At 38.2% G+C, this 25,238-nt stretch overlaps 2 protein-coding genes across 2 annotated transcripts; both read left to right on the top strand.

The window, feature by feature from the left end:
• The first annotated feature begins 1,153 nt into the window (after window positions 1–1,153).
• LOC150091446 (adenylate kinase isoenzyme 5-like) lies at window positions 1,154–3,426 on the top strand. Its single transcript, XM_090390348.1, has 2 exons — window positions 1,154–3,378; window positions 3,420–3,426. Exons 1-2 carry the CDS (start codon window positions 1,154–1,156, stop codon window positions 3,424–3,426), a joined length of 2,232 nt encoding a protein of 743 aa, XP_090246474.1.
• Window positions 3,427–3,518: 92 nt separating this feature from the next.
• Window positions 3,519–7,006, top strand: LOC150091445 (uncharacterized). Its single transcript, XM_090390336.1, has 2 exons — window positions 3,519–3,943; window positions 4,024–7,006. Exons 1-2 carry the CDS (start codon window positions 3,588–3,590, stop codon window positions 7,004–7,006), a joined length of 3,339 nt encoding a protein of 1,112 aa, XP_090246462.1. The 5' UTR covers window positions 3,519–3,587.
• Window positions 7,007–25,238: the final 18,232 nt, after the last annotated feature.

Genomic DNA, 25,238 nt, shown 5'->3' with positions numbered 1-25,238 from the left:
TTCAGAGTCACTTAAATCTTTCTTCTTTGCCCATACTGAATTACCCACATACAGCGTCCATCTGCCCACTTGTTTTAGCACGGTACGTGATGCTATTATTAAAGGCGCGCAACATTTCTTAAAAAATGGTAATAAATGTACCTAATAAAGTAATCACAGTGTGTGTGCAAAAGATCTGAAAGATTTCATTCAGAGGCGCAGCTAGTGAGAGGGAGAGTGAAAACCAAGTGGTCAAAGCATAGTTTTTTTTATATAAAAATAATTTCTTATTATTATCTTTGCACACATTACAAAAAAAGATGAAATGCATATTTTAAGGATTAATATCCTCCGCAAAAGACTTACCTTTGGGACGACCTCTACATAGCTAGTCTGCTTAACCGTCAACTACAATACCTACTTTTGGAGATCCGACAATCGGGAATGAGATGGTTCTGAGCTGAATAAAGGAAAACTGTACATGTACTTGCAAAATATAGTCGTTTAACAGTCATTTTGATTAAGCCTAACACTGTCACGAAAGTGTAAGATGAATAACACTGTTTTAAAAAATTATCCATTCAAAATTATATCCAATTGTTTTCAAGCCTTTTCAAGAAAGCACCCCTCTTTTATACAAATTTACTAGGGGAAAAATCAAAGTAATTGCTCACAAATGACACTTGTGCATAAATTTCACAGCAAATGTCTCTGACATTACATTTCTAAAATATCAACTTGATTATAAAATTTATTGTTGTATCATGCTCAGAAGTGGTTCAATAAATTCTATTTATATTACTATTTCCCGTTTAAGGATTATAACTTAAATACAGTATTCAAATTATGTATAGTAGGCTATATTTCAAAAGTTTTACTCTATTTAAATGAGCCACTAACATCAGTACGAACACTAAACAACTTATACTGCCGAAACTTTCATTGTATCGCATCATTTAACACACTGATACAGTCAAACGAGAATGGAATGCAAAAAATGATGCCCTCTAGCGGCGTACTACACAAATCATCGGTGGTATTTGTTCTCCATGTGCTTTTATCGCGAATCAGTTAGCCGTTGCTACGGTTACCATTCGCTGATCAATGCATACTTTTGAGGCTACATTTACTTCTTAGCCAGAGAACAGTCGGCAGTCGACAGTCTCTCGGCAAAATGGTGTCTTACGCCGAAGTGAAATCGTACCTATCGAAACGTGAAATTCCGCAGCTTTTTGAAAGCCTTATGGCTGGATTGATGTACCATCGACCTGACGACCACATCAAATATTTAAAGGCCTGTTTAGATGAAGTTAAGGCAGGCAATATTGCTTCTTTTCACTGGAACGCGTTTGTCAACGGCAAGAAACGCAAGACTCGAGAATTACCACCTCTGACGCCTAAAGTGCTATCAAGAGAGTCGTCAGGTTGGGTTAAGGACAGTTCGCGGCAAAGTACTCCACTCCCACCCATAAGCGGTAAGAAGAGAAGAGAACGATGGAGAGACGGAGATAAAAGGTCTCCCATTAGAAGCAGCTATATCCTGTACCACAACCCTCCACCCCTTCTTACACCTCCTGTGGTTCCAGTAATCTTCGTCCTTGGAGGCCTCGGTACGAGAATCGACACTCTGTGCGAAGATATCGTGTGTCGTGTTGCAGAAGTCATTCATATTTCAACGTGCTCCATGATGAAACCTCGAATGACAGTCGAAGGATTTAACCGCATCGGAACAGTGCCAGCATGCGCTGTAGTTGATTCGGTGCTCCAGGCAATGTCTGTTGTCCAGGATGCTAAAGGTGTTCTTGTGACAGGTTTCCCACGAAATCAGGCGGATATCGAAGAATATCGAGGACGAAAGGTGAGACTTGATGGCGTTTTGTTAGTTGATTTTGAGGAAGACATACTAAAAGGTTTCTTACAAGCAGAAGTAGATGCGGGCTTATTGCAATCTAATGAGGTAGACAGTGAACTCGAGAGATATAAACAAGACTTGATATCAGTAGCAGACTACTATGACGATAGAGACTTACTGGCAGTAGTAATGGGTGATCAGGAAGAAGAGGAAATACTGACAGAACTTATTGAAATTATTGAAAAGGTAATAGAAACGCGAAAAGATCTTTCAGCAGAAGATGCTCAAGATACAGAAATATGTGACATCAAAAAGCCACGTGATATGAGCGCCTTGATGCGAGCCAGAAGCGGAGCGCCTCCAGAAAAGAAGCGGGCTGTAGCCAAAACTGATGATTTGCTGTCTCTAGAGCCAATTGACATCACTGCACTCAAAGAAAGCAGTCTGCCAGTTATATTCATTATAGGAGGGCCTGGAATTGGTAAAAGTACCCTATGTACAAAAATTGTGGACACTTTTCATTTCGTTCATTTTTCTCCTGAAGGATTAGTCCATCAGGAAGCACGTTCAGGTACCCAAAGAGGCAAACTTCTCAAAACAAAGCTAGAGAGTGGAAGTGCCATATCATTTAAATTAGTTCTTCACTTAATGAAAGAAGCTATGCTATCTGATCTCGAGAATTGTCGAGGATATGCAATTTCAGGATTTCCTAGAAGTGTTGAAGAAGGTAGAAAATTTGAGAAGGAAATTAAGCAGTGCACAATGGCCCTATACTTAAAAGGAGACGAAGACACAATGATAGCAAGAACACAAAAAAAAAGGAGAGAAAAGGTACTTCCTCAAGAGAGTGAAAAAATTCTTCATGAAAGAGTAATGAAATATGAGAAAGAGAATAAATTAGTTTTAACGGCATACAGTGATAAAATTGCAACTGTTTCTGCCCTGGGAAGTCCAAGTCAAATATTTGAGAAAACAGTTCCTTTAATTGAAAATATAGTAGGTTCTATAGCTTTAGAACTAAATGGTAGCGAACAAACACAACTAGAGGAAGAGCATCAGGATGCAACTGGCAATGAAGAATCGGAAATCTTGAAATCTGCAGAACTTTCAGAACATCAAAAACTAGAAAGGATGATTTCTGACGACAACAAAGATATGCCAGACGATGAAGTTTTTGAGGCTGATGATGAAGAAAGTCAAGGTTGTGAAGTCTCTGATAATACTGAACAGTCAGATGATTCCAAAGAGACAAAAGACGTAATATATCAAGAACATGAAACTACAGAACAAATAGATTCTCAAAGTACAGGAATGGCGGAAGAGGCTCAGGAACCAGAAGTCAACACAGAACCGAAAGAAGAAATCCAAGAACCAGAAGCCAGTAAAGAGCTGGCAGAAACGGCCGAAGAAACAGAAGCCGATACAGAACCGACAGAAGAGATTCAAGAGCAAGAAACAAACATAGAACAGAAAGAACAAGCCCAGGAACTAGAAGCCATTCCGAAAGAAACACAAGAGCAAGAAATTAGTTCAGAACAGGCACAAGAGTCAGAAACTAGCGAAACAAAACTAGAAACTCAAATTTCAGAAGATAGTGAAGAACTAACCGAGGATGTCCAAGAACCAGAAGAGATTCAACAGCCAATAGAGACCCAAGAACGGGAGACTGGTTCAGAACAGACAGAAGGTACGAGTGAAGCAGAACCAACAGAACAGACGGAAGAAAGAATTGAATCTAGTGCAGAACTTGCAGAAAATGCTCAAAGCACAGAAATTAGGGAAGAATCAAAAGAAAATTCCCGAGAACAAAGAACTGCTGTCGAATCAAGTGAAGAGGTCAGTGAGAAAGAAGGTAACCAAAAACGAGAAGTTCCTACAGAACCAACAGAGGACATCCAAGGACAAGAAGTTAATTCGGAGCCAACAGAAGACGCCCAGGAACAAGAAGTTAGTACAGTGTCAACAGAGGACGCCCAAGGACAAGAAGTTAGTACAGAACCAACAGAAGACGCACAGGGACAAGAAGTTAGTACCGAACCAACAGAGGATGCCCAAGAAGCAGACGTTATCTCAGAATCGACAGAACATTCCAAAGAACTGGATGCTGATAGAGTGCCACTAGAAGAAATCCAAGAATCAGAAGAGACACAAGAATATGAACGAGAGGCTACTACAGAAATGGCAGACTTTAGTAAAAGCCCGACAGGAGAGAGCCTAAAACCTGATGAAGAATTTTCAGAGCAGGTCCAGCAGCAAGAAACTAGCACCGAAATGACCAAAGAGAACCAAAAAACAGACGAGCCAGAGTCGGAAATTGCTGCTGAAGAGGCCACAAATCTGGAAATCAGTGGGGAACCACCAAACGCTCGGGAGTTAAAAGAGAGTACTGACCTGCAAGAGCAAGAAGCTAGTAGAGAACAAACAGAAATGGCTCACAAGCAAGAAGCTAGTACAGAACAGACAGAAGAGGATCAAGGGCAAGAAACTAGAACAGAAGAGGCACAAGAGCAAGAAGCTAGTACAGAACAGACGGAAGAGGATCAAGAGCAAGAAGCTAGTACAGAACTGACGGTAGAGGATCAAGGGCAAAAAGCTAGTACAGAACAGACGGAAGAGGGTCAAGAGGAAGAAGCTAGTACAGAAGAGGCGCAAGAGCAAGAAGCTAGTACAGAACAGACGGAAGAGGGTCAAGAGGAAGAAGCTAGTACAGAAGAGGCGCAAGAGCAAGAAGCTAGTACAGAACAGACAGAAGAGGATCAAGGGCAAGAAGCTAATACAGAAACTAGTGCAGAACAGCCAGAAAAGGATCAAGAGCAAGAAGCTAGTACAGAACAGCCAGAAAAGGATCAAGAGCAAGAAGCTAGTACAGAAGAGGCGCAAGAGCAAGAAACTAGCACAGAAGAGGAGCAAGAGCAAGAAGCTAGAACAGAACAGCCAGAAAAGGATCAAGAGCAAGAAGCTAGTACAGAAGAGGCACAAGAGCAAGAAACTAGTACAGAAGAGCCGCAAGAGCAAGAAGCTAGTACAGAACAGACGGAAGAGGATCAAGGGCAAGAAGCTAGTACAGAACAGCCAGAAAAGGATCAAGAGCAAGAAGCTAGTACAGAAGAGGAGCAAGAAGCTAGTACAGAACAGCCAGAAAACGATCAAGAGCAAGAAGCTAGTACAGAAGAGGCGCAAGAGCAAGAAACTAGTACAGAAGAGCAGCAAGAGCAAGAAACTAGTACAGAAGAGCAGCAAGAGCAAGAAACTAGTACAGAAGAGCAGCAAGAGCAAGAAGCTAGTACAGAAGAGCAGCAAGAGCAAGAAGCTAGTACAGAACAGACGGAAGAGGATCAAGGACAAGAAGCTAGTACAGAACAGACAGAAGAAGATGAAAAGGCTAGTGCAGAACAGACAGAAGAGGATCAAAAAGCTGGTGCAGAACAGACAGAAGAGGATCAAAAAGCTAGTGTAGAACAGACAGAAGAGGATCAAAAAGCTAGTGTAGAACAGACAGAAGAGAATCAAGATCAAAATGCTAGTGAAGAACATACAGAAGAGGATCAAGATCAAAAAGCTAGTGAAGAACAGAAAGAAGAAGATCAATATAAAACAGCTAGTGCAGAGCAGGGAGAAGAAAAAGAAGAGTATCAGGAGCAAGAGGATAGTACAGAACAAGGAGAAGAAAAGGAAGGAGCTCAGCGGCAAGAAGCTAGCACAGAACACGCAGAAGAAGCAGCTCAGGAGCAAGAAGTTAGTATAGAACAAACAAAAGAGGTCACAAAATCAGATAATGGTAATGAACAAAGAGAAGAGGTTGAAGAGCCAGAAATTAGTAGAGAAGAGCCCAAAGAGCTAGAAGCTGGAGGAAAGACAGAAGAGGCTGAAGAGCTTGAATCTGGAGAACCCACAGAAGAGGCCGAAGGGCAAAATGCTGGTATAGAATGTACAGAAGACAGCAAAGAACAAGAAACAAATGAACAGACAGAAGAGATAAAAGGGACTCAAGAGCAAGAAGGTAGTATAGAACTGCCAAGAGAGATACAAACACCAGATTCTACAGAACAGGCAGAAGTAGAAGATCCAGAAATTGGCACAGAAGAGACCAAAAAGCTAGAAGATAGTACAGCACCAATAGAGGATGCTCAAGAACAAGAACCTGGAATAAAACAAACAGAAGAAGCAGAAAATACCAATGAACAAAGAGAAAAGTTCCAAGAACAAGAATCTAACGAATTGAAAGAAGCGAAGACGCAAGAACAGGAAGCTACTGCCGAACAAACAGCAGAAGCTAAAGAAATGGAAGTTGACGCAGAACCGGAAGATACCCAAGAGAAAGAAGCGATTATAGAACCAACAGAAGACACTAAAGATCAAGAGGCTACAACTGAGCAGACAGAGGAAGTACAAGAATCAGAAGATAGCAAAGAACTGATAGAAGAATGTAAACAACCAGGAGTTACTTCAGAAGATACAACCGAACAAGAGGTTACAACGAAATCATCGGAAGAAGACCAGGAAACTGAAGTTAGCATAGAAAAGACAAAAGAGACCCAAGAGCCAGAGGCTAGTGGGGAGCTGACAGAAGATCCTCAAAAGTCAGAATCCAGCTCAAAAGAGACAGATGATACTCACAAATCAGAACCTACAGATGAACATGTAGAAGATACTCACTCAAATGATAATACAGGAGATACAACCGAACAAACTGAGGGGGGAAATGAAGAAGTGCAAATACCACTAGCTACAGAGGAAAATGAAATACTCTTTGGAAATGGAAATCACACTGAAAAAGAAATTGCATCAGATAACATTAATGAGAATGGGAAATGCGAATCTCCAGAAGATCACAGTCGTGACGTACGTGAGTCTATAGCAGATCGTGATGAACCAAGTGACGATGCCCGCGAACGTACAACTACTCAAGAGGAGCCCACCGAAGATGCAGCTGAATCACTAGTTTCACAAGAAGACCATACAGACCAATCAGTTAATCAAGACAGCACGGGAAATGAATTTACACTTCAGGAGTCAGAAGTTACTGAAAATTCTGAGGATAAACATGCTGCTGATAAATCTCAAGCAAGTGATGAACATCAGAAATTCATTACAGAAGAAGTTCAAAATATATCTGAATCGACAGATAGCGGAGAACTTCAGAAAGATGCACAAGAAAGAAAGGAAGGAAAATAAACAGTAGGAAAAAATGCTGAAAGTGAAACTAAGCTAATATTGAGTTTAGTGGCGAAAAACTAGAAAGAACACTGTGAAACTATACAATTTTTATACTCCTGAGAAGGAGTCAAACTGCACTGAGATAAAGGAACGGATAAAGATAATTCTTATATTCTCAGGTAATATTTAAACTGTTTGAGATTTGAGAATTTTAGATTTTGATACATACTTGTATATAAGACGATTGAGCAGAGCATTTTATAGTAGGCACAGTATATATAAGAAGATATATATTTAATTTGTATATCAAGATATATATATAAATCTTCAGTGTGGGTAGAAAAAAAATAAATAAACAATGGAGAAGAAAACAAATGAGTAAAGTGCAAAGAGAAATAGAATTATCAACGTTCATATTCACGTGAATTAGCAGCGAAGATCAAAATAATAAGAAATTTAAACAAACATCCAAAAAGGTCAAAAACATGCACGACGAGAATAACTATAATAATAAACTCTTTGGCAATAAACACATATAGCTTCAGTGAAAGTAAAAGTATACTGTATATATACATATAAGCCTTTTTTTTTTTATATCTTACACGAAGTAATGATTGCATTTTCTGCCTTTTCATGGTTCTCGTAGTCAAGAGAGAAGTTATATTTATCACGAAACAATCACAATCATTTCTTGTTGGTTTTGTGTGATATAGATGGTGTTCTCTGTGAACTGCTACTTAAAACTGAGATTATCTTGTTCCTAAGCTTTTCTGTTAATATGCCCTTTGCTAAAATGTGCTTTCGCCGATTATCTTCAAAGAATTGTGTCAGTAAGGCTGTTAGCCTGTTCCAGCCATAGCTGCAACTGAGAGTTGTGTATATTAACATTTTAGTGTTTGTCTGACTTATCGAGTATGAAGTGCCAAGAAGAAAAAGGAACCCTCCACTGCGTCCAGTACGTGCCTTATTTTGTGTTTAGCGTGCAGTTGTGTAACGTAGAAGAGGCTAAAGCCTTCTAGCGAAGTTCCTAGTGAACATTAGTACGATAAGGTAGCCGATAATATTGCATTTTATTTATAGTCTGCTTTTATATTACTAGGCTTAATACGAAAAATGCAAGTTTTTATCTTGTGATATTAGTAGTACAGTGCATGGATTTTTTAAAAAATTACATTCTACACCATTGAAAGATGGTGTAGAAACATCTCTGGAAAGATTTATAAATTAAAGAAGATTCAAATTGAATAAATGTTTTCATTATGGAATGTACTGATGTGTACAAATTAAATCAAATACTTAGCAATTGCTTCTGTTTATAATGCTAGCGTGAATTGTACCCACTACAACGATTCCGAAATAAAGTTTTAATACTGACCACTAGATGTGTTTTAACATCGCACAAATACTACAGATTAATACCTAATCGGTGACTATTACTTAATTCCGTTTTAGATAATGCAGAACATTTTTGGCGGAAATTTGTAAGTTTAAATCTGAATGGATAAAACTAAAGTTTTAATTTTCTGTTTGTTAACCTAATCTTATAATGTCGACGATTGTCAAATTAAAAGTAAAATCTCATGAAGTTTATGTTAGTCCAGATAAATCTATTACTTACTTTTGTCAAAAATGCATATTTTTAGTGCAATATGGAAAACAGCGCGTTAACTTTATTTTATATATATATTTTTTATTTTTATGATTATATTTATTTAAACCTAAAGCTTTAAAAGCAAATTCTTTGTCCTTTGAAAATTTTTTAAATGTTTTTTTTTTTTTTTTCACAAATAAATCATCACTTATTACTCATCCAATTGATGTGTCGCCCAAATGGAAAGTTTAGGAATTTGTTTAGCTTTATTTAGACCACGAGGAGTCAGTATATTGTGTCTTTCATCCTGTGGTCTATAGCTTATTAGATTGCAGGATTAAAAAAAAAAAAAAAAAAAAAAGCAGAATTTTCAGGTGTGAGGGAAACTTATACCTGACTTCCGAGACCAATTAACTCAGACATAAAATTCGCCCCACAAAACGATGAAAAGTTTTTAATTCTCTTATTCATTTTTTTCTCTTAATTTTAAACACTGTGCATCTTTCAAAACTAATGAAATTTTTTCTACAAGGAGTGCTGATTTAGACTGCTCAGTATAGCCCATTTTTTGGAAATGTTTGGAAATAACTGCGCTATTTATAACAAATTTGTTGTATCGTTGAAGTGCCAGGCTTTGCACATGTTGTAGTAATAAAACCCCTCAAACGTGAAAAACTGGCATCACTCATTAACGTTTCTTCCAATTATGTTGTTGGTTGAAAGATTTTCATGGTTCCCTCATTCATTTATAACATCGCAAATTTGGTCATGGTATTAACCCAGGACCAAATTCCAGCCACTGTAATTTGCAAAGCTTAAGCCTTTCTTAAGACCAGCCCTTTGTTCCATTCACTAATCTTGTTGCCCTTCTCTGTACTCGTTCCAGCAGCTCTACATCCTTCCTAAAATGAAGCCCCCAGACCTGTACACAGTACTCAATGTGTGGCAGGACCATTGCCTTATACAGTAGACTTTCGAAATAATGGCACCTTCGGGGATTCAAGGAGCCATTATTTTCATTTTTCCATTATCTAGAAAGTTTTATTTATAATGTATTTAATTCAGAAATGATGGGGCCAAATAAGAAATAGAGAGATTAAGAATGCAATTTCATTAACTGCACATAAAAAAACAAACATGTTGACGATCCAATGTTATATTCTGCCATTAATACACTTCTGCTTACGACCCGTTCTATTTTCTTTATTATATCAAAAAAAAAAAAGTCCTTGTTTATACTCCGGCACGACCACCAGGTATGTGGAGTTTACAATAATTCAATCAATACAAATATAAATCGTATTTAGCAGTCACGGGCTTGAATCCCCGTTCAATCAAAGAGCATGTGCTACTGCACTCGTGCTCTTGACCACTCGGCTACGTCAGGCCAGTTTAGTCTGCTTGGCTAGCACAGTGGTATCGTCACCGGTTCGAAAGGCTCGAGTTCGAATCACGTCAATGACGAACTTTTATAGGCTTTTTTTACTCCATAGCTGAATTAGTAGGTCTCAGGCGTATATAGCAAGGTTTTACCACCAGAAACTGGGATTTTTCGAGAACACACGCAATTTACAGACACAATACACATGGATATATGAATTAACATTCCGTGTAACCCTAATGTAATAGTTTGGATTATATCAAGTTTGTCACTAATCTTTAATGTTGTTCTTTTTTTTCTCTGTATGACTTTTATTAACTTTAGGAGCCATAGTGAGGGATTTTTAATTTAAAATAAATGTAAAACAGCGGTATAAACCGTGATATTAGTACAGAATTCACTTTTAAAATGGCGAACCTAAACAAATATAGTAATCACGTGACTTGCCGTTTTCTTTTCTTTTTTTCAGCACTGCAAGACATCTGCGCTGTACGTATACATCCGATCTCAATGTGCCGTCATTTGGGGTGCCGTTATTTCGACAGTCTACTGTACAAGGGGGATAATCACCTCCTTATCCTTGCTAGAAAACTTCCTGTATATCATTGACAAGACACCATCTCTTGCAGACCGTTTGCACTGCTCAGAAAACTTCATATCTGACTGCACAATTACCCCCAGGTCCTTTTCATTATCTACCAGATTAATTCTCTAAATGCTCCCGATTTAGAATTTACTGTTGGTAACATCACCAGTTGGTCCCACTGTATAGAATTTAAAAACTGTCTCCGACCACCGTAGTCACCTTTACGAAAGCAAAAACCTTTCCCTTTGCCCCTGATGGTAGTTACCTCTTTGAGTAAATCCAACATCAACACACTGTGATCACTGCCACCTAGTGGTTCCTTTATCTGCAGATTTTTAATGCACGAACAATCACTATGCGTACACTTAGCACATTACCAGATCGAGACGGAAAAAATGAAAGACTCATTATTAACGGGCTTGCCTGCTGCAGTAATACATTTACAACGAAGTTGTAAGCTGCTCCGGCCATGGTGACATTACGAAGAGAAATTTATGCATGCGAAAAGTTGCCCTCATGGACAGCACAGTTGGTATTATTGCCATCTTACCCAACGTAGAAAAAGGTTGGCATGGAATTCCGCCAATGACGGAAGGAATTATTATTATATGAATGATATAGGCCTGCTGACTTATAACTCGATATAAGGTCAAGAAAATACTGTAAGTGAAAAAATCTGCAATTACAAAAACTGTTTCTGATAAATATACCTACTATAGAGTAGAAATCTTGGTTTGTTTATTTGAAACAGTGAGACTGAAGCAACTCATTGTGAAGGCAAAGCGTTCTCTTCCATTACAGAAAAAAAAAAGGTTTTTTCCCCCACTCTTCTAATGCAGTACTTGATTAATGCTTCTCTTTTCTTATAGAAAAAACTTTTTGTTTTTTCTATAAGAAAAGAGTATTAGAAAAAACCTTTTTGTTTTTTCTAATACTGAATAAACTTCAGTTTATTTGAAGTAGTGCAAATTTACTCTCCACGTCAATGGACTGCGGAAGAGATTTATTTATTTATTTATTTTTTTTTTTGTTAGTTTTTGGCGCATCGGCTTCTGTGGCCATAATGCACCTCCACAGATTTTTGCATTTTTTACCCTGATCCAAGCCCGAGGCGGGATTCGAACCAGCGACCTTTGGGTTGCCAGGCAGGCAATTTACCCACCTGGCTAGCCCGGTCGGCGGAAGAGATCTATGCTGTTATAAAATTCCACGGACTTCGCTAACATAAATTTCCACTATTTACAACCAAGTAGAATATTCTGGAGATAATTCAACACGTTCCCTCATTCTGGTTTTGCTGAATTTAGTTGTGACATTCGAATTATGCAAATAAACATTTTGTGGTTTGTTTGAAAAATTTATATTTTATTTCTATTTATTTTTCTTTTGGTAAAATCTAGATTTACTTAGCCATCACAGCGCCCTCTTACATCATCACCGATATGAATAAAAAAAATAAAAATTACAACAAAAGAAATCGAATTATACGTATAGGAAGTCACTATGAATAGCATAACAGCGTTAAAAATATTGCGATAGGTATAAACCTGGTAAATACAACAGTATAAATTAACTTAAGTAAAGATAGTATTGTTTTTCGTTTGACTTATTCTTTACTTATTGCCCATTGCACAGGAAGCGTGCACTAGAATGATTTTATCAGAGCTATTGTACTCTGCTAAGGTAGGCCTATGTAAGTTTGTTATTATGCTTAAACCTCAAATAAAGCATCTTATTTATTCTAAAAATTATTGTGGCCAGTCACAAAGTGATTTAAATCCATTATAATATTTTCTAAAATAGTTTTATTTCTGTTGTCGCTGTTACAGGTAGAAAGTATTCGTTTTAACCGAACTTCAGCTATAATATTAAATCCACAGTTACTATGGTTGTGGATGTTTATTTTGAATATTTTATTAGCTAAGAATAAATAAATGTGATCTCTCAAGTCCCAACCCTTGAACATTTAAAATAGTATGGAAAAAAATTGAGATTGCATTTAGCAATATGCGAAACCCACCTAAACAAAAAGTGCCACTTACAGTCGCATCACGTGCGCCTTCAAATCATAGAAGCATTTGTTTATACTGAAACATGTCCAGAAATGTTTAGTATTAATGTCTTTTTTTTTTCGCCGTGATTAAAGGAGGGTATTTCAATCTGTATTAAATAGCATATGCAGCAAATTACCTCCATTTCCCTTATCTTCTTGCTTGTAGAATAAAGAGTGTTAGCACAGAATGTTAATTATTGCTGTTTGCTATATTGAATAAAGCGAAAGTTGAATATTTGCAGCTGACATGTACTGTATTAAATATGTATGGTATTTTTAATGGTTCTGTGATTGCTGTTTTACTGTGTGAAATAAACATTGTTTTGCACCATTCCTATAGTGTACAATATTTGCTTGTAAAAATCAACATATTTTCTCTCGGTTAATTTCCAAAAAAGGACAAAAAAGAAAAGAGAAAAGAAAAGAGGCGTATTATGAATGAAAGGTGAATTAGAGAATAATGAATTAAAGCTATATTAAATGTGACTATTGACAGGCTCACACAACACAGCATTTATCGCAGCATCGTGTCACAAAAAGAATTTGTTTGTCCACTTGTCACGTTATTTCTGGTGCACACTGCATTCATTTGAATTGTTAGATGTAGTTATTGCATATCATTTATAATATGTGAGCACTTTGATGTTATTCATTATGAATAATTTTCTTTTAAGTGGATACATTTACTAATTATGCCATTGCCTTTTATAACTGGAAAATTTATATTCTGATAACTAACTGTATAATGAATTTAACTTCTAATTTTTAACAGCAGAGTATGAGGGTTGATTAGGTATAATTCTGCTCCACGCAAACCTGTTATGAGTAGAATTGCTAATTATGATCTCTCTGTTAAAAAACCCGAATTATCCTAGCTTCAGATTTTTTAAGAGAGAGAGAGCTTAAAAAGATTTTTTTCAAAAAAGAAAACTAACCTTACGTTAAAAATTATAAATGTACAATGCAGAGAAGTAACTAAAAATTCTGCGACTTCCCCACGAGATTTTTGAATGCCCCCTCCTCCCTGCTTATTAACAATACATTATTGTCGCCAGAGACCAAATGGGTCAGTTTCGCCGTTGATATACGGAAAAACTAAAAAGTAATGAGGTTCATATTCCAAGCAATAATATTCCAAACAATTCTTGTACACTGGTGTTCAAAGAAAGTGCAACACCCCTTAAAATTTATTCGAATAACGTAAGTATATGGCAATATTTCTTACAGATTGCATCAAATAAGATTGGCACGCGTATGTGGTGACGTAATATTTCATCAGCTGTTATTTTCAGCTATATAAGCACGCTCTGTAAGAGTTGCAGTCATTCCTTGCTTGTGTCAGGATGGTGAGTTACGTGCAGTTGACGCCACGAAGAAAGAGTGCTATTGTTGCTTTACGTGAGGAAGGATGTTCTTCCCGTCATATTGCTTATAGAGTGTCTTGTAATCAGTCGACAGTGAGTAGATTTCTTTCCAAACTCAAGAATACTGGTTCTGCTGAGAGAAAAAAAGGAACCGGACGCAAACGAGTCTCTAAGCCAAAACAGGACCGCGTTTTGAAGCGCTTATGCCTTAAAAGCTTCTTCGTATGAGCTGTAAAGAGAATGGGAAGAACATACAGGAGTGGTAGCAAGTGCAATAACAGTCAGAAGATGCCTCTTCAAAAATGGACTTGTAGCCCGTCGTCCTAAGCCCCTCATCACACAAAAAATGAAAACGGCCAGATAAATTTGGTTTAAGGAGCATGTCAAATGGACATGTGTGGTTGTAAAGGGCGGCACCTAGAACATCTGTTCAACTCCGCCTCGTATCTCTGTGAAGAACAGTATCACTACAAATGGGCCAGATATGTGTGTGATGGAGGTTTGTGTGTATTATGTGTGTGTTCTGTTGTTGTGTCTGGCAGCTTGGCTACCCAGAAGCATCAAGGAGCATGTCAAATGGACCCCCGAGCAGTGGAAGTCAGTTATATTCTCGGATGAGAAGAAATTCAACCTGCATGGCTCTGATGGGAGACAAACGATTCGCCGTAGACATGGTGAAGAATACCATCCAGGCTGTATGGTGTCTACAGTGAAATTCCCTACCAGCCAAATGAAATGGGGGTTCATTACGTATCGCGGAGTAGGTCACCTGCAGTTTATAAAAGGTTCCGTAAATGACAGTGGATACCTTGCTATATTGGAAGGCAAATAGCTGCCAACCATTAGAGACCATTTCAACCTGCCAAGTAACTGCATCTTTCAGGACGGCCCTGCTTCTTGTCATCTGGAAAAAAGTGTAAGTAGGCACTTCTGTAGTTACTTTAGCTTCATTTCTGCATTAGAGGTTCGACAGTAATGTGTTTACATTTGTTACAGGTCAAAAAATGGTTGGAAGAACCGTCCATTACAACTGTTACTGGCCAGGAAACATCCCGGACCTGAATCCTATAGAGAACTGTTGGCATGGTGTGGAATCTGCAGTTGCCAGAAAGAAACCAAAGATCCTTCGTGAACTTCATAATTTGTGTTTGGAAGCACGAACTATCAGTTGATTGTTTTCAGAAATTGATCTTGTCAATGCCTCGATGGTGTGCTGCTGTCATCAGGGCCAGAGGCAGTTCAACTAAATATTAGTTTGCACCTGGTGAACTTTTCATTTTGTTTTCCATTTAAAACGATAAACTGAAGCAAATTAAGGGCTTCTGATTTCAGCCATAATTGTCGCATTTACCGAAACTGTTGTATAAAGGTTGCAAATGCTCATTTTGGAATATTTTGAGAGCACCTGTCAAATATTACTTAGCTTTGCCTTAACTATTAACAAATATCTTTTGTTTATATTATATTTGTGATGCTAGTCATTAATGTAACATACCATCGCGAAAAAGGGTTAGAAATGTGAAATTCCTAGGTGATGCACTTTCTTTGAACACCAGTGTATATGAAAGGGAATGTGAGGGCAAAGATATATAAATAAAAAAACCTGAACATGGAATATTGTAAAGCGGCAAGCTTTTTTAGGTGAAATTTTAATAAAGTATCAAAATCTCTTTTTTGGTGTTACTGGGTCACTTATAAACTGGAAGAAATTATATAAAGAAGCCGAATGTGAGACCCACCTTTTCAAACTCTATAATATGAAAATGAAAACGGGAATTTATTTAATTGTAAGTTATAATAAATATATTATATTTAAATAACAAACTTTGAACATGCTTCTGGGAAAAATGTATGTCGTTATCCAAGTGAAAAAATTAATATTTCAATGACAAAAAAAGAATGGGATCATAATATGAGACTCTACAAATAATGCTTAAATTAATTATTTTTGCTTTCTTAAAATCTGTGTTTAGCACAGGTGGCAAACAAATTGCGAGTTGGTTCACAGCCTTCGTGGCCTGTGACTGCCCTGCTAATAGAAATAGCAGCAGAACAATCACTTCTGATTTTGTCAGAGCTTTAATTGGATGATATTTCACCGTCCATATTATTCTACTGAAGCTCTAAGGAACGTTTCAGCTATGATTAGATAGTATGAATGAAAAAAAAATAATTGCTTTTTACCATAAGAAATGCGTATGAAACAGGGAAGATTTAAAAACACCGGCAGTATAATTTTACTTAAAGTTACATTGGTCGATGCTTCAGATATAACAGAAAATTAGAATGCAAATTACAACAACGTGAAGACAAAAGGTATTTGGTATAATTGAATTACAATTAAACAAAAGAGTATACATTCCTATAGAGTATACATTTCAATTTATGCTGAAGCATATAGAAATTCTGTAAATTTTCTTGTACTATAGCTGGACCGTATAAATAGAGGACTTCCAATAAATCTAGAAGAATGGACAAATGGGCAATGTACTGAGGTTGCCATTATGCACATTCCCTCATCATTCGGCAATAACCGCACTGGAGCGATAACAAATTTGCTGGATCCAACTTTCACCCATTTCGATCTCGCAGTCTCACCTTTTAAAAGTAAATTGACTTACTGCCGAATATAACACCACTTTCAATGTGTGTCCCTATCACATTTCATCAGCGACATAATTACAGATAGATTCCTGGATCAAGCCTGTCTCTTAAGTTGTTGGTAATCATACAAAATACAGTAGTTTCAATACCGAAGACGTTTTCTCCACTGCTCGCTAGGATTAGTCTCCTCGTCTTTTTTAAAATTATTGAAAAAGCGTGTCCACTTTTTCAATAACTTTTTCTTCTTCGTCCGCTATACAATGTCAATACGCTCCACTGTCACGTGCTTTCAACTTATTGCAAAAAAATATTTTTGATAACCGAAATTCTAATTGCAAGTTGCATATTTCTAAATCTAATAGTATCATTTCACTCAGCACATGCTATTGAGTGAAATGATCTAGTGGTTATCATTTCACTCAATAGCATACACTGAAAGGACAGATTTCATGGGATACTTGGTCCCTGGGCAACGCGACGCTGTCATCCCCCTGGCTAGTGGACGAACCCACCGCTTGGCAGTATATAGGTACACTGCATTCACGTAGACAATAATTCGCAGTCAGTGTGGATAAATGTCGTGAGTTAACTGACTTTGAAAGAGGGGTGATAGTGGGTACCCGACGCATGAGTAACTCTATCGCGGAAGTGGTACAGAAATTGCACTATCCCTGTTCGACAGTATTAAGAGTGTATCGGGAATACGCTATTTCCGGAATAACATCTCATCGTGGACAGCGCTGTGGGCGGAGAAAGGTGGTGGATGAACGTGGCCATCGACGTCTGTCTCGCATTGTTTCAGCCAACCGGAGAGCAACAGTGGCACAAATCACCGCCGATTTCAACGAGGGAGGTGCCAGCAACGTCTCCACCAAGATCATCAGGCGCAGTAAGTTATGGGAGCCGCCGACCAACCAGAGTCCCATTGCTAACACCACGACACAGGACTCTACGCCTGAACTGGGTGAAAGAACATCGCAACTGGACCTTGGATGATTGGAGACCAGTCTCCTAGTCCGATGAGTCCCATGTCCATTTATTTCGAGCGGACGGGAAGGTGCATATCTGGCGGAAACCGCACAAAGCTATACACCCGTCATGTCAACAAGGAACCGTTCATGCAGGTGGACGGTCGATAATGGTCTGGGGGCGTGTTCAGCTGGCACTCATTGGGACCTCTGGTATGTCTAGACACATTTCTGAACGGTCTAGGTTATGTGTCCATCCTTGCAGACCATCTGCATCCCTTCATGGTCATCGTGCACCCACAGGGCAATGGACTCTTCCAGCAGGACAATGTGCCTCCCCACAGATGTGACTAGAACATGGTTCGAAGAGCATTCCGCAGATTTTACCACCATGGAATAGCCTCCCCGTTCACCGGACATGAACCCTGTAGAGCATCTTTGGGATGCTGTGGAAAGGTTCATTCGAGCTTTGGATCCTCCACCAAGGAATGCAACGGAATTATGGACAGCTGTACAGCAAGCATGGATGGAAATACCTGTGGAATGCTTTCGTGAACTAGTGGACTCAGTGCCTCGCTGTGTGACTGCTCTTCTTCTGGCGAAATGTGGGCCTGGCGGTTACTAGGTAGGCATCCCATGATTTCTGTCCACTCGGTGTACACTGAGTGAACCTCCATTCTACTTTTCAAGGATTATTTTAGACCAAATGGATCAGCTTAAAAATTCTTGGAGAAAATCTTCACCCAGGTCCTATTACTTTTCGGATCAAACAACGTGATTGTAAAAGATGCAACAGTAGGTAATACCACAGGACGACAGCATTATCTTTTCCATTCCTGCGATATCATTTCCCTCATTCTGTTCACACGCGCATATTTGTGTATACTCAATCCCTCTTTTTGTCTCGCATAGGCAAAACATCTTATACTGAATTTTTATCTTCTTCTCGTATCAGGAGGAGTAAGTAGGGCTTCCGCCTATCAGTTAATGCTGATTTTTCATCCCACACAACAAACAAATTAACTTTTGAACCTACATAGTATAAATCTTTATCAAAGCAAAGTTCTACATTTACACTCGCAGAGTGTTTTGCACGATAAACGACATTATGAACTGGCGTACAGTACGTGTACAAAGTAGCCGATTTTTTTTTTTTTTTTTGTCTGGTGCAGCATAAGCCTCAGGCTTCCTTGCACCATATGGCTAATAATAATAATGTAAATAATTTCCCAAAACAACTAAAGCATCTATCTCATCGCACTGAACTGAATTCGGGAATTCGAAAGTCTAGGAGGTGGGGAGCAGGATCGAAAGATTTTAAACCCTTGTACATGATCCAAAAACCAAAATTGCGCCTTTCACTTTTGTAAAGGAAAGTTACTTCCTGGCCTATCTTTCAGTCATAAGTAAATTGCCAAGCCAAGCCAAGGTGAAGGTTTGTGTAATGATATCTTTCCGGGGTATGGAGGTTCAACAAATGCTTGCATGCATTGCGTGACTAGGGTCTCTCTCTCTTTATTGCTAGTTGTGTGTTTCGTAAAAAAAAAAAAAAAAAATGCCCAAATAGGTGTTTGCTGCCATGAAAATAAATTTTGAGAATATTAAAGAAATTAATAATTATATAAAGATTATTGTTGCAGCGAAATACTACATATAAATTATCGAGTCACGTGGATTCGAACATAGCGTGAAGAAGTTTTAACTGACATTTTGTAAGCGCTTATCATTTTGTCCTAGTAGGTTAAAAGCGAGAAACAGTTTACTTGAGGTAACACATCTTTGCCTTGAAGGATTAAAAATCAGATCTGAGTTGCTGGAAGAACCTCATGATCCGAGGCGACAAACTCGTTCATCCTTAAAAATGCCTTTAGAAGCTCTGCCGTCACTAACAGAAATAAATTACTCCGATCTGACATCAGACAAATGGAGCACCATCTGTGTTACAGGTGGAACTGTTCATCAACAAAGATTTGGATTCGATTAACATGAGATATAAAGACATATTGGAAAATTTCTCGGCGTTATATGGAAAGGAACATCGAAGTGTAGAACTGTACCGTACTAACAATTTTCGTGGTTCCCAGCTGGAGACTCGCTCGCCGCCATGTTATTTTGTTTTCTTTCTTTCTTTCTGTATTATTTATTTATTTATTATTATTATTATTTTTTGGCGGGGATTATCTGAGTTCCTTTTTTTAAAAAAAAATAGTTTAATAAAATATAACTTGCTATTTTAACTGGAGGTGACCCTTAACTGAAGTTCTTCTCGAGCGTGCTTCATGTTAAGAAATTGTCAGCACATTCTGGGACTCTTTGAACTACAAATGCTTGCCGAAAATTTTGTCCCATATTTTTGTCAAAGAGCAGTTTTGTGTGTGTGCAAGTTTTTCAATAGTCTCTTACGGTGTTACTTCTACATTTACACTCGCAGAGTGTTTTACAGATACGTTGACCCATTTTATCAGCTCCACTACTACTGCTTGGACCTCTAATAGTTCTGATGTGGGCTGCTGTGGATAATCATTTAAATCAATTTACCCTTACATCCCGCAGCTTTTGGCATACTGCCAAGATTTATTTGTCTTCTGTTAATACTGTACATTAAGCATTGTATTTTAATTCCATATTTCATTATACGAGATAATTTTCCCCATGTGAATTTTGTACTTTATCGATGTTCCTGGAATATTTTAGACAGCGTTGAGCAGACTCACACTATGCTCAAGTTAATTAAATATATATATATTTATTTATTTAATTAACTTGACTAATTTTGACTATACAACGCTGTATTTCCTAGTAGAATAAATCTTTATCAAAGCAAATAAGTTTGTATTATTTTGCCGATTTGTTCCATCCAGTAAGTGTATTGCATTGATCGTCATTGAAATTTCCCCACCTATAAAGGATGAGGAATTTATCTGAAAATTTGTATGCATAACTGTGAAGTATATAGGCTCAAACGATTAACGTATCAAGCTAATTGCGTAGTAGTACATCTAATAACTAATTTATTACTTTCTGACGTAGGAATCTGAATGTGCTATGAAAACGTGTTCAAATGTTAGCGGGCAAATAAAACGGTGAGAATATGACTAAGAATGTGCAATGCTTTTAGCACGTGTAAGGCGACGTTATGTACAGGCGATGATTTGTTTGGGTTATCAGAAACTGGATGGTCAACACGACATTAATGTGGATCGTGATGCCCAAACGGTTGGACACTGCTGGCAACAATTGGTATAGGAAGTTACTCAGATTGCCAAGGCTCTGCTGCCATGAAAAGAACGTCAGAATGGAAGGATCGATGGATCCGCCAAATAACGACAGGAAATAGATCTGCCACAGTTCTCCAGATTTCTAAAATTGTGACGCTATTCTTGTCTACGTCTGTGTTGGGGAGCACGATTGCGAGCAGACGACTGCGAGAAGTGGATTGAATTCTCGCTTTCCGCTACTTCATCTGCTTCTAATGCCATCCCTTCGCTGTCTGCAGTGTTGCAGGGGGAGAGAGTTTCCTGGAGACAAAGATGATATCGTGTTTATTTAGTGATGAATTCTGTTTCTGTGTGGACTCTCGTGACGGCCCTTGCGCATTTGGAGACACACTGGATACAGATATAGCTCGGTCTGCATTAATGATTGACATACTGGGATAACGCCCGGAATTATGGTTAAGAGGAGAAATTAGTTACAGTAGCCGTTTACTTCCAGTCGTTATTGATGTACGCTGACGGCAAGACAAAAAGTTGAAACCATTCAAATCCAGTGATTCTGCCATTTTTACGCTCCAACCCAAACGCTATTTTACAACAACAGTGTCCCCTCCCACATAACTCTGATATCCTGATAGTGCCTACATAAGGTAGACATGCAACCTTGTCCCGCACGTTCAACAGATTTGTTGCCTATCCAATTGCTTTGGGACATTCACTGATCTTCTTCGCCCTCTCAGCCCCTCCCCCCCCCCAATATTTCCTAACTCACAGTAATGCAAGAAGCATTTGCCACCATTTTTTTGAAAGTTACCACTTGTATCACTGTTCATAGAGATGTACCGCCGCTGAACTCCACTTAGCGGTACACCCTCCAAAATGGCGACGGGAAGCGGGGAAAGCAGTGATTGACAGGTTGTGACTCTGCCCACTGACTGCATCCCCCTCTTCGTTTCAGGCGAACGTCACTGGAGCGCTAAATGCGAAATTCGTCGCGTATGGTTTCATTTGCATGCTGGTTTCACATTTATATTGCTCGTTTGGTTGCTGCTTGCCAGGTGGTTTCTCATTTAGTCCTGAGTTTCTGTGTCAGTTACGTTCTTTAAAAAAAAAAAATCTATTTGGGTATTGTGTTTATACAAAGAGGAATTTTATTGTTCATTGCACATGTTAATTGACTTTCATTTGTGTTTAGCGAAAAAAGGTTAGTTTTTACGCGAGCTTGAGAGGGATTCAAGCAAAACCGGTCGTTAGAAAAAAAAAAGTAATTATAAGAGGGGGGGTCATGTTTTTAATCGACTTTCATTTGTGTTTAGTAAAAAATGGTTAAGTTTTTACGCGACTTCGGGAGGGATTCAAGCAAAAACCGGTCGTTGGCCGCATGTCGTATTACTTTTTGTTTCTTGTTTTGAAAAAAAATTGCCGTTTTTGTGTTAATTTTTCTTCATTTTAACTCTGAGATATTGCGTGATATTTTCTCTTCCCCGAATAAATTGCATTTCTGTTACTTGCTGCTCCCAAAAAAATTGCTGTTTTGCCTTTAATTTTATTATTTTTTAGCTCCGACATACTGTTATGTTACGTGACATCTGCCACGGGCAGTCATCGAGAAGAAGAGGGGTAACGCAGTGAGTTGGCGAGGTTACGAACCGTACGTCACTGCTTTCCCCCTCTTCTCGACACCATTTTGTAAGGGGTACCGTTCTCTGGAGTACTACCTGTACCGCATTTTCCTGAGTAAATATTGCTGAATTTATAAACAAACTTAATTCTTGTTTACATCGATATCTGCCCCCTCTGCTTATTTTGAATTCGAATCGTGCCCTCCTTTTAGGTTGGGAAATGTCATTGAAGCAGTATATTTCATGCTGCAGTATTTTGTCAAGCATCCACAATGCTCTACCTGGAATGTTTCTCTTAGTTAAGAGTATGTTGCTCGACTCTTCCTCCCACTTACGGCTAATACAGATAGTTACGATCGCCATGAATAACGACTAGAAGTATAATCACAATGTTCCCATACTTTGTATAAGATGAATGAAATTCTGAATGACGCGAGGAACTTTTAGCGGCCTTTTTCATGCCGTGGAAGAATTAATAAATCTCGGACGGGGGGGGGGGGATGAACAACTTTTTTTTTCGGTGGAATCTTTTTTTCTTCGGTAGTCCAGAAAAACAGAAAACATTTTACAAACTATTGTATTTAAGCATGATATGTTCATACAAAAGTATTACACTTTTGGCTTTCATACATTTTGTTTATACGCTGGTACACATCTTTAGGCGACTAAAAGTTGTTCTGATGGGGGTTTAGGCGCATCAGCGACTTAGGCCATATTGCGCCTTATATATTGTCTGTAAATTTTTTCTTTGGTCAGTTTTCTTGTTTGCTGGACGGAAAAATCACAACTTTCTTCTGATACCAATTAATTCAGCTGCGTTCTGAAAAAAGGGCCTACAAAAATTCCTCGCATCATTTACGGCAGTCGAACTTTTTCAGCCGGTGTGTTATTTCAGCTGCATCAACTACGATGATTATATCAACTGTGCAACCTCAAGGGCAGCTACTAAAGTAATGAAGGGTTAGTATATTGTCTGTAAATTGCTCTTTACTCTATTTTGTTTGCTGTTTACGAGATGAAAAACCAGAGTTTCCGGTAGATAAAGTCACTCGACCTTTCGCCGAGGCTAATTAACTTGACACGTCATTTTTTGAACTTCAGCCTGCAACGAGATTCAAATAAGGATTTCCCTCACGGTGTGAGAGCAGCGCTACATACTTCGCTTGGCTTTATGAGTTTAAGTTACTGAAGGAATTTGAATGAACTTATTTGCTTAGTGTTGTTGGAAGCTTTCACCCCATTACGCTTTAAGTTTGTTTACGTTATAAACGGATGCCCTTTCTTTCACAGAGGAGATCTGTCTTATTACTAAGGAAAGATTTATCTGCATTGCCATCGTTATTTTTTGCATTTGTCCGTCTTATTGAAGGCAATCTGTTTCCAGCTGAACTATTAGGTAAGTTGTTTGTTAGGGTTACTTGCCGATTTATGAAAGTGAGGGCTGGTTGTACCTAAAATTATCATAGGTGTCTGTCTTGCAGAGTTAAAGTTGCATTTACTTGGGCAGTATTTTGACACCCATTACCTTAGGTGTCAAAGTTTCACTTTCCTTCCCCAGTTGAAAGAATTTAAAATGCCTTTTAAGGTGATCAATTTGACGGTTAGCACAATATTTTATGTAACAGTTTGATATGTTATGCATTTCTTACGCTGTGTCTGCATATTGAATTACTACACTAGTAGGTTGACGAAAGAAAACAAGCGTTTTGATTAAGATTAATGTTGGATAAACTTTGTTATTGCTTACATTAGTCACATTACAAACATGCACTACTTGACACCAGAGGTAAGTTGCAGAGTTAGTCAACAGCTATTGTATACTTATAATATTTCACACGTAATTATCAATTTATCACATTTTCCCTTTATTTTAACTAAATTTTTGGATAAATATGTAATTTTGGAATCTAGCCTCTTCTGATTTTCGTGGTCACGACAAATGTGACGATAGTACATGCAGTGCTAAAAAATTGCGTTCTTAACTCTTAATTACGTATTCAAATGTGTCACCGCGACTGTTTTGGTCACAGTGACACCATGATTGAATCACATGAATTTAATTGCTAACTTTTAGCAATGTTTCTGTGAAGAATCCGTAATAATCCATCAGTTATTTTCTTGCACTTATAGACAAGTAGGTGAGTTGTGCTGGCTATCTGTTTACCGACGGATGTCTTGTAACTGACGCCATTTGGCAATAACGGTGTACTCCGTGATTGCATGGCCTCTGCCCTGTGATTTATCGTTTTCTTGTGCTGTCTGCTTAGTTCTGTCTTACATTAAATAATTATAAGTTAATGAAAAAAAAAGCCTACTAAAAAGCTGACACTAATATCATCTTTAACTTTTAATTATTGCCGTTTCTTTGCGTAAAAGCAATTCGCTCCTAACTCTAAGTTCAGTTAACATTAGATTGTTTATTCACCAGGAAATAGTCATCCGTAAGAAAGGTAACGTGATTTTATCTTCTTCAGTGTATCAGTCTATCGACTGGTTTGTCCCTTTGATGAGCTGTCTCTATTTCTCCCGGTCTTGTGCTAGGGGTTTCACTTCTGCATAGTTTCGAAGCCCCAGTTCCCTTCAGAATTGTATTTATCATGGTGTTTCTTGGTCTTCCTTTTTTTCTTTTTCCCAGTATTTTGCCTTCCAATAACATGCCTCATGGTGTGTCCGATCCATTGTAGCCGTTGTCTTCTGAATCTTCTTAGCAATTCTCTTTCTTCTCCTACACGTTGTAAAACCATGTTATTACTCGTTTTTTCTGTCCAGCTAATCTTTTCCACTCTTCGCCAGCACCATATCTCAAAAGCCTCTAGTTTTTTCAAGTTGGTTTTGTTTAATGTGTGATTTTATACATCACTTAATC

Source organism: Mastigoproctus giganteus, chromosome 1 (genome assembly GCF_048544385.1).
Source record: "Mastigoproctus giganteus isolate SK-2022 chromosome 1, ASM4854438v1, whole genome shotgun sequence".
Classification (NCBI taxonomy): domain Eukaryota; kingdom Metazoa; phylum Arthropoda; class Arachnida; order Uropygi; family Thelyphonidae; genus Mastigoproctus; species Mastigoproctus giganteus.
Note: the sequence above shows the minus strand (reverse complement) of the source record. Positions and strands in the feature narration are given on the sequence as shown.